Below are 10,592 nucleotides of genomic sequence, written 5' to 3' on the forward strand. Positions count from 1 at the left end.
GTGGTACAAATGTAGTGCTGGATTTTGAGAGTCATCTTTTTTCTCTATAATATAAATCTCAAACAGTGCTATGTTAAAATATCTTACCTAGTATTTCACTCTTATATCCTCACATAGCTCTACACCATGATTGAATTTGCCCTAGCTTCACTTCAAGGAAAATTAGACTCTAGGTGGAAAAATTCCTGATGTTGTACATGCTGCACTTGTGTTACCACAGGTTCACTCACGTTCTTCTACCCTTCTGGATTACCCTAAATCGCTGCTGTTAAAAGTTGTTTGATGTCAGAGAGTGAGTGATCTCTAAAGACACTCTTTCTCATCTGTCATTATTTAATCAGGTGTGGGACAATAATCTTCTGATCAACAGCCATGCAAAAAAATAAAATAGTGTTCTAAAGCTTTCCTAAGGTTTTTCTGATAGCATGGATACAGAATTTAATTTGATATTTCAGATGATATTTAAATTTAAAAAGGGCTTGCAATTTCTCAACAGAAAATTTGGGACTTGTATAATGAAACCTGAAAATTAATATAAAAGAAACTGAAATTGGTGACAGGGAGTATCCCTGCTAACATGCAACAAAATATGAGGTTTCCCATTTCCTCAGTGCTTCCCAGGGCCCAAACACCACGTTTCTCTTGGTTGGAACATGCTGTGTCATCACAAGTAACTTCCTGAGCAACCACCTTTGCTTTCCAGAACCAGAAATATAAGCCCAGCTGTCTGACTTCAGGGCCTCCCCCTGTCTCACTGATGTACTGATATATTGGCAAGGACAACAAAATTATGGTAGACTGTTTTTCTAAACAGAGACTGTTTTTCTAGTCTCACAATCGTTAGCCCTTGTCCTTGTGGGGGACTTCACTTTACCAGATGTCTGCTGGAAACACGACACAGCAGAGAGGAAGCAGTCCAGGAGGTTCCTGAAGTGTGTGGAAGAGAACTTCCTGACACGGCTGGTAAGGGAGCCTACCAGGGGAGGTGCCTTGCTTGATCCTACTGTTTACAAACAGAGAAGGACTGATGGGACATGTGGTGGTTGGAGGATGTCTTGGGCTTAGCAACCATGAAATGATACAGTTCTCTATTCTTGGTCAAGTTAGGAGAAGAGTCAGCCAAACCGCAACCATGGACTTGCAAAGGGCTGACTTTGGGCTGTTCAGGATACTGGTCGAGGAAGTTCCTTGGGAGACAGTCCTGAAGGGCAAGGAGGTCCAGGAAGACTGGACATTCTTCAAGGAGGAAGTCTTAGAGGCGCAGAAGCAGGCTGTCCCTGTGTGCTGGAAGATGAACTGGCAGGGAAGATGATTGTCCTGGCTGAACGGGGAGCTTTTGCTGGGTATCAGGGAAAAAAAGCAGGGTTTGCCACTCTTGGAAGATGGGGCAGGTAACTCAAGGAAAGTATAGGGATCTTGTTAGGTCATGCAGAGGGAAAATTAGAGAGGCAAAAGCCCAACTTGAACTCAAGCTGGCCACTGTCATGAGAGACAACAAAAAATGTTTCTACAAATACATTAACAACAAAAAGAGAGGTGAAGAGGATCTCCATCCTGCATTGGATGCGAGGGGGAACATTGTCACCAAGGATGAGGAAAAGGCTGAGGTACTTAATGCCTTCTTTGCCTCAGTCTTTAATAGTCAGACAAGCTATCCTCAAGTAAATCAGCCCCCTGAGCTGGAAGCTGGGGATGGAAAGCAGAATAAACCCCCCCATAATTCAGGAGGAAGCAGGTAATGATCTGCTTTGCCACCTGGACATTGGACAAGTCTATGGGGCCAGATGGGATCCACCTGAGAGTACTGAGGGAGCTGGCGGAGAAGCTGGCCAAACCACTCTCCATCATTTATCAGAAGTGCTGGTCAACAGGGGAGGTCCCAGACAACTGGAGGCTTGCCAATGTGACCCCCATCTACAAGAAGGGCCAGAGGAAGGATCCGGGGAACTACAGGCCTGTCAGCCTGACCTTGGTGCCAGTGAAGGTTATGGAGCGGTTCATCTTGAGGTTTAACAAGGCCAAGTGCTGGGTCCTGCACTTGGGTCACAACAACCCCATGCAGCGCTACAGGCTTGGGGATGAGTGGCTGGAAAGCTGCTTGGTGGAAAAGGCCCTGGGGGTGCTGGTCGACAGCCAGCTGAACATGAGCCAGCAGTGTGCTCAGGTGGCCAAGAAGGCCAACAGCATCCTGGCCTGTATCAGAAATCATGTGACCAGCAGGAGTAGGGAAGTGATTGTGCCCCTGTACTCGGCACTGGTGGGGCCGCACCTCGAATCCTGTGTGCAGTTTTGGGCCCTTCACTACAAGAAGGACATTGAGGTGCTGGAGCGTGTCCAGAGAAGGTCAATGAAGCTGGTGAAGGGCCTGGAGAACAGATCTTATGAGGAGCAGCTGAGGGAACTGAGGTTGTTTAGTCTGAAGAAAAGGAGTCTGAGAGGAGACCTTATTGCTCTCTACAACTACCTGAAAGGAGGTTGTAGTGAGGTGGGGGTCGACCTCTTCTCCCAAGTAATAAGTGATAGGACGAGAGGAAATGGCCTCAAGTTGCGCCAGGGGAGTTTTAGATTGGACGTTAGGAAAAATTTCTTTAGTGAAAGAGTGGTCAAGCATTGGAACAGGCTGCCCAGGGAAGTAGTGGAGTCACCATCCTGGAGGTGTTAAAAAAATGTGTTGGTGTGGCACTTGTAGACATGGTGTAGTGGGCATCATGGTGGTATTAGGTCAACAGTTGGACTTGATGATCTTAGAGGTCTATTCCAGCCTAATGATTCTATGATTCTATGATTCTAAATGCTGATTTGGAGATTTGTGTGAAATAATACAAAACTTACTTAAAAGTTCTGTTTACTTTGGGAATGCCTCAGCTCTAAAAGTGTATTTAGGAAGAGATATCCTAACATGACTGGTGAATATATCATAGGTACAAAAAGTCATGAAATGGAGGTTCTCTGTAGTTACTTGTCACTCATTACAAAATGTTGTGTAACTGGTTAGTTTTTGAGGTTGGCCTGAAGTTTGCACTCTGTGAATACGTCTGTTCAGGCAGGGAGTCTTTGACTCTGGGCATTCGGTTCACCTTACACATAGAGACACCTGTATGTGGGTGCCTACAATGTAAACATCTCCAGATTAGCTTGTATGTAAGCTCCCATTGTGGCAAGGTACACAGTGTAATGCATATGGAGCCTCTAAAGTGACAGCTCATGCCAGAGCTGGCACCTACCCTTGGCCAGCTGCATCATTCTCTGAATGCACACCACTGCCTGTGCTGAGCAGCTCCCTGCTGGCTTCAGAGGTTACTTAGATGTGTAGGTCATACATAGATGACCGCTGCATTTAGATGTCTTACTGTGGAAGTAATATCCAGTCCCTTCTCTGAGGAGGCAGGTCCTACAGATTTAGCTGCGCTGTATGTCACTGGGATAATGAAAAGGGTAGTTAACCAACAGAAGCTTATGGCCAGATTGGAAACAGGAAACAGTGGCCAGGTTTTTTACGGTTGGATTCAGAGCCATGGGACAAAATCTCAGCAGAATAGTGAGACATATTTAAAATTTTACAATTTTGTACCTCAAAATGCAAATTTTTTCTTTGTTTTGGTTTCATTTTGTTATTTAATTCGGCTGAAGTCTATGACAAGTTTTCCGTGTAAGGACATTACAGCCATGGTTTTAAGTAAGCACAGTGCTCATCATCCCAGTTAAAAACAGCAGAAGTGATGGGTGCTCAGATCCTCTGAGAAAAGAGTCATTAAGTCTTTTTCCTACATGCTGAATGGGTGATGTATGTGGTAAGAGTGGATAAACGTTGACTTCTTAATGGTGACTACTGTTCTTTCAGTAAAAGACTTCTAAAGAAACCCATGAAAACCTGAGAGGACAGCTAATAGTATTAAGGTCACAAATTTTGTAAAGGATGTCTTAGGAAACCATCCCTATGACAGTGGTCTAGCATCCTGTGACAAATGCTAAGCTTAAGACGATGTAGCAACAGCCTGTGTGCTGTTGCTACATCAGCCTTTGCAAAAGTTTGTGGCCTAGCTAGAGTTTATCTGTCTGGCTTGGTGGATAAGCTGTACGATGCTCCCTCCAGCCAGATGGACACGCTTACAGTGTGTGCAGCGCTTCATAGCTTTTTCATTGCAGTACTGTTGTTCTGATTAAGAATTACACAGTCCGTTCTTGTTACGTTGGGCAGGTTATCTGTAAATTAAGCACAGCATAGATGCAGTGACAGTCTGCACTCTGTTCCTGCCTCTGAGAACTTGGGCTTCGGGATAAAACTGGGAAGCATTAGGCTTTTGTTCACATAATGCAGATGCTTCTTAAGCCTTCGTCTTGCCACAACCTCTGTCAGTAGCAGAAGCATGCTTCCAGGCTGGCTTTTACTGGGTATTTCAGACCTTTCCTTGAGAGCATAGTCACTTCCAGGATTAAAGCTGCTAACTTCTTGGCTCGACTTGGGTAATAAAGTTGACCAGGGATTTTATTTTCCCTGATATCAGGAAGAACCAGAATGTGGATGGTTTTATGATGCACCTGGCTTTTTCAGTCATTTTGTTTTTTCTTTCTTCTGTCTGTGTCTTCCAAAATATTCTCCAGTGACTCTTTTTCTCCACCTCAAATATTCCTCCATCTCTACATCAGCTGCTGTGAGTGCAGTGTTCTTTTATGAAGCTCATCACTCTGCACGTAAGGTCCTGCCTCATGCTTCAAAAGAAGAGGGAATAGCTTGTTTTTTCTCCTCCCTAAGCCTCCAAGAGTGCTGCATGAGCTCTCCTTGTGCCGGCTGCTCCACACAAGAGCAGGAGTGACAGAAAAGTTGCCTTTCATCCTTCTTCCCCAGGAGGCCCTACAGGATGTTTTTGTTCTCGATGTGTGGTGATTCTTCACGTATTTAGTAAATCTCCCTCAGCTGGGACATCTGTTCCATGGCGATAGAAGCAGCAAAATGCCCTGGTTTGGGATCACCTCTACTAATAGCAGAGTCTGCTCCTCTGAAATTAATTTCTAAACCAGAGCAATACTATTGAAGGATTAATGTAAGATTAAAGTATTTATATTAAAATGCCTTATAATGTGAAAGAAATACATGTTCTTAGGTTATGACTAGAAGCTTGTTTTAGCTGTTCTATTAATTAAAGGTTCTCTTTGCCTAATGCTAACGAAGAGACTGGATTTCATGCAAGTGGGACTAGAGCCTTCTGAATTCCCAAATGTTTTTTAATTCTAGTGTAAACAGTAGTGTGCAGCCCAAGCTTCACACCGGTGCTTGTTTGGCCCTTGCCCTGACCATCACAGTGCGTAGCATCTGCCAAAAAATCAGCAGTCCCATAGTGACAACTTCAATAACCCATTAATTTCAGAATATTATGCTTAAAATGAGATTGTTTCATCTGGGGAAGTTGTATGAAGTTTCCTTTCAGGACAAACTGACATTGTGACTAGTGGGCTGGTGGTGTTTGAAATGCAGTCTAAACTGTTCGTACACGTCTACATGTTTATATAGACAGTCACAAGATACATTGGCAAATGTACACTATGCATTTACTGTGATTTTTATTTCACTAACAACTGCAGCTTATAGCCAGATTCCAGTGTAGACTTTTATGCACACACATACATGCACATGCTGATATAGATATCATTTGTATGGCTTTTAATTAATTTTTAGTGTTTTGTGTAAAATATCACTGACATGACAGAGTATTCTGCTTGGCTACCCTTTAAGCACTGAGGCTGTCTGTGACAGCAGTTTGAGTAATCGATGATGGGAGTCTGTTGAAACGAAGCCAATAAGTCTGTGATGAGTTTGCTTTGTCAAACAGGATAACAGAAGTTATTACTTAATTCTTTGCTGAGCATTTCCCACAGTGGGCAGCTGTAGAGTTTAACATAGCTGCATAAATACAAGCATGGGCAACCAAAGGGATCATTTACACCTGCGAGAACAAGTCCACGTCTGTATTCAGAGTGGCTCAGGCATGTTCAGTATATAGCTGACTTGATGCTCTTTTACTGAACAGTGAAGAAATGAGAGACTGAAGGCCATCCCCAGTTTCATATTTTAATGAACTGCTTCTTGTCTTTATTATGAGCTGACTCCTCAGCCATTCCTGCTGTGATTGAACGCTGTTTATTAGGCGCTGAGAGATCTGAAATGCTGCTATATTTAATCCATAAATGTCAAAACTTGAAAAAAATTTCCTAAGATAATTTTTCTAATTTTCCAATTGCAACAAATGTGCATGACCAATGGGTTTTGACTTCTGCCATTGTTCTAGAGACATTACATCCTTTTCCCTGAAAGAAAAATTTGTGCCACGACTGCTGGGCAGCATCCCCCAGTCCTCTGTGTAGCATTGTAACAGTGTCATCTGGACAGTGCCCATGGTCGGGTGGAAAAAATCTTAAGGTGTTCCAACCTCAGATTGGTTAAAAGGGTGACAGGGAGTCACGAACAGAAGGTTAAACAGAAGGCTGTAAACTGTGAATGCAGCAGGGATGGTTGCACTGTGTTAACAGTGCCTCGGGAACTGAATGTGTATCAGGCTGCTATTAGAGGTTGCCTGACAGATGAAGAGGCCATTCAGTTGACAAAGCAAGAAGGCAACACCCTGAAAAATGCACAAACCAGAAGCAAATTAACCAGGATAGTGAAAACAGATGCGGAAGTCAGGTAGTCACAAGGAGAAGCAGTAACAGACTGGCGAAAGTTTCTCACCCAGTCTGAATAAAGGAAGCTGCGGATGTTATACAAAGACATGCTGTTCTCATTTCCCTGCATTTGCTTTGTACTCCTGTTTATTGCACATTAAACACATTTACATATCCAGGGATGAAATGGAAATGATTGATGCAAAGCAGGTATTGTTGTTAATTGTTGTTGCCCTGAGTTCATGACTGACTGGGACTGCTGGAGATGGGTGAGGAAAGACAGAACTATTATTAGAGGTCTATATGATTGTCAAGAGCAAGTTTTAAATCCATCTGTTACCACATATCAGCATCCAAAATTATCTGAAGAGGGGAGGGGCAGCAATACATGGCCAATGCCATGTCTCATTCGCTATATATGTGGGCAACTGCCTCTGAATCTTTGTCCATTTTTTTTTTCATTTCTGCTCCCTTGGAGCTTCAATCATTTTCTGTCACAGCCCTATGGGTACCTGCTGGATGTTGCAACAATGATGTCTTACGCTCAGAGCTGGTGGGTGTTTGAGAGTTGGGCTTCTTTATCTGCACACTAGTGAAATATGTCCAGTTTTTGGCCTGTTAGTTGGAAAGCAGTTCTTAATGTCCTCTCATACATGCAAGGTAGAGCCAAGATGAGATGAGCATCCAGTTTGAGTTGGGAAAGCTGTGCTTGAAGTGCTTAAAGACAGTGCTTTTCACAGTGGAGCTATACTGCAGAGCACACAGGAGGATTTCTGGTCCTTCCTACTCTGCAGGAGTAGTGAAGAGGGATTTTAGAAATATCTGCTTATGGATGTTTGCATGATCCTTGGGTTCACTCTTGATGTGGGCTGTGTAAGTTACTGAAATGGATCAAAACAGCTGAAGTGTAGTTTGATCATGTGTGAGCAGCAGCCAGAAAACCCAAGCTCCAAATGATTTTGGAAATACCGTCCTTCGGAGTATCATCTGATGCTACGGCAAATCATGGCTTCCAACGCAAGTGATAATGAAAATACATCCATGACACTCCCTAGTTTATATCCTTCCACCTGTAACCCTTCTGATGTGAAATAATTATTGAAACCTATGTTTCTGTTAGATAGTAGTAAGAAATGATCCTGCAGCAGAACATAGTCCGTAGTTTGGCCTCATAACCTTATTCCAGGAAATACATTATAGATTCTGTAGGTGGAAAACTATGAATGTATAAGGACAAGGGGTTCAGCCATGTTTCTTTTTGCTTTGTCTGCACTGGGGAATATATCTGCATTTTTAGAAATATGTGAGGAAATATCTATTTTTATGATGAAGCTGAGGTTTATGGAGAAGTTACAGGGAATCTTTAGCGGCAGAAAATGAGTGATATCTGAAAAAGAAAGGCAATTGCCTTGGAGATTGTTACCGATCTGGAGATTTTTCATTTACTTGGAGTTAGCTTTTGTATGAGATGGCCCTCAGAAAGTGTTGGTTTGTTTACAGGGTAACTTGTCTTCAGGAAGCTTGCCTCCTGCTTACTTGCTTCATCCTTCTGTAGGATCAGGAAAGAGTACTGAGATCAGACTTTCTTAAGAAATCTTAGGACTCATGATTTATTAATGTATTGTTTGCAGTCAGATGAGTTATGCAAACTCACGAGCCTATTTCTGTACCAGGCTGTGTGTTAATTTTAGTCATGAATCTTCTGCTGGTTATTCTAGCTGACAGAAATCATAAGTATTTTGGTTTTGCTTCGCCTTTATGATATCATCCTGTAATTCAGGTGAGTTGTTATTGAATAAAACATTTCTCAGTAAATAACCCTCAATTTGTGAGAGCCAGCTTGAAGCCTACTCAATTGCAGTCCATTTCAGATTGCCATGAATAGAAGTACAAACTGAATTCAATAGCTAAAAGATGAACTGACAATGTGAGTTCTGCAGTTATTTGCTCCATTTCAAATCAATATTTCTTGGTGTCTCTTTTGTGTTCTTGATAGGTGAGGCTGAATAATGGTAATCTTTATATAAACAAATGCTTTTGTACTATACAATTATAACTAATTTCAATCAAGAACTTGTCTAAAATTAAGTCATATGAATGGATTTTGGGTCTGTCATTATCTTCACTCCAACCCACTTAATGACAGAGTTCTTCTTAAGTAGGTGGCTCATGCCAGTCTTCCACATGGTGTTATTTTTAGCACTTGCAGCATCCACATGAAATTGCTCATGCTTCTCATATTCTGACCAAGCACTGTATGGATTATCGTCTTGTGCATCTTGTGAGACATGCATATCTCAGTCCAGAAAAGAAGTGGCAAGATTATATAAATCTCTTTTCTCACTGTTTCTGATATTACTGAAGGTTAGCATTTCAAAGTAGAGGGGAGTATACTCCAGTTAATTGGGTTCTACATAGAGTATCTACCGCTGAACAGTTGATAGGTCAAAGTAATTCTGTTTCTCTGATAACAGCTTATTTCTTTCATATCTCTCTCTTTCTCCCAATATACCTTGTCTTTTATTCCCAGTATTTATGAAGCTTTAAGCTTTTTACTATTTCAGAAGTAGTCCCTTGAAGTGCCTGCATTACACCAGAAAAAGTGAAGGGGGTGGTGGCTGTGGCTGGTAATTGTTTTATTGGAGAACAAAAAAGTGAAATCCACTGAATCTTAAAACTGGTTTTAATGATGTGTTTCAGGAACTTCTATTACATCACCATGCTGAGGGATCCAGTGTCACGGTACTTGAGTGAATGGAAGCATGTCCAGAGGGGTGCGACATGGAAAACTTCCCTTCATATGTGCGATGGAAGAAGCCCAACACCAGACGAGCTGCCTACCTGTTACGAAGGAGACGACTGGTCTGGAGTCGGTTTACAGGAATTCATGGATTGTAGCTACAACTTGGCCAACAACCGCCAGGTGCGCATGCTGGCAGACCTCAGCCTGGTGGGATGCTACAACTTGACTTTTATGAATGAGAGTGAAAGAAATATGATTCTTCTCCAAAGCGCCAAGAACAATCTGAAAAATATGGCCTTCTTTGGGCTCACAGAATTTCAGAGGAAAACGCAGTATCTCTTTGAGAGGACATTCAACCTGAAATTCATTTCCCCATTCACCCAGTTCAATGTTACGCGAGCCTCCAACGTGGACATTGGTGAGGATGTGCGGCAGCGGATAGAGGAACTGAATTTCTTGGACATGCAGCTGTATGAATATGCGAAGGACCTGTTTCTGCAGCGCTTCCAGTACTCCAAGCAAGAGGAGCATCAGAAGAACCGGCTAAAGAGGCGAGAGGAGCGCCGGCTGCTGCGGGAGCAGAGAGCTCACCAGTGGCCGAGGGAAGAGGCAGCAGAAGTAGCTGTTACTGAAGATTATAATAGTCAGGTTGCAAGGTGGTGATGCTTCTCCATCTTGACTAACCAATGAGAGGATCAGAGTTTGTGCAACTTGGCTACCTGGGAATTAGCCTACCACTTTGGTAAATGAGACCACATCTGCAACTACCCCTCCTTGACTCAGTTTTCTGCCAGTGAGGAGAATGTATTTTTTTCTCAATAGGTATTGATTAGTGTTATTAAATGGCAGTAGAATAGATTCCTGTCCAAAAAGACTTCCTTCAAAGCCCTAAGCTATGAGGATGAGTTGAAGAGAGAGCTATGTCCTTTACGTTAACAGGTGTACTCTATACAATCCGAGGTACCAGAACTTGTGCATACATGAATGAAAAATTGGGAAAAATATACCTGGTTTGGTTCCTTTGTGACATGAGAGCTGTTTTATTTCATACTGTCCTTCGCAACTGTAGTGTGTAGCTTTCTAGTGAACGGAATGGAGGAAAGCGCATTGCCCTTCAAGCTTCCACATGCTGTGGTTTGATTAAGGGAAGAATTTGCTGAGGTGATTCAAAAAGACCTAGGAAATGTGTGAT

General features: G+C 42.6%; 1 protein-coding gene across 1 annotated transcript in view; it reads left to right on the plus strand.

The window, feature by feature from the left end:
- The window catches only part of HS6ST3 (heparan sulfate 6-O-sulfotransferase 3), a 329,969-nt gene extending 319,906 nt beyond the window's left edge, over positions 1-10,063 (plus strand). Inside the window, exon 2 of the mRNA XM_086482032.1 lies at positions 9,358-10,063. Within this exon, the coding sequence (XP_086338158.1) occupies positions 9,358-10,063 (706 nt within the window). The remainder of the gene's footprint in view (positions 1-9,357) is intronic.
- Positions 10,064-10,592: the final 529 nt, after the last annotated feature.

The sequence above is a fragment of the Leptosomus discolor genome, chromosome 1, assembly GCF_034619465.1.
Source record: "Leptosomus discolor isolate bLepDis1 chromosome 1, bLepDis1.hap2, whole genome shotgun sequence".
Taxonomy (NCBI): domain Eukaryota; kingdom Metazoa; phylum Chordata; class Aves; order Leptosomiformes; family Leptosomidae; genus Leptosomus; species Leptosomus discolor.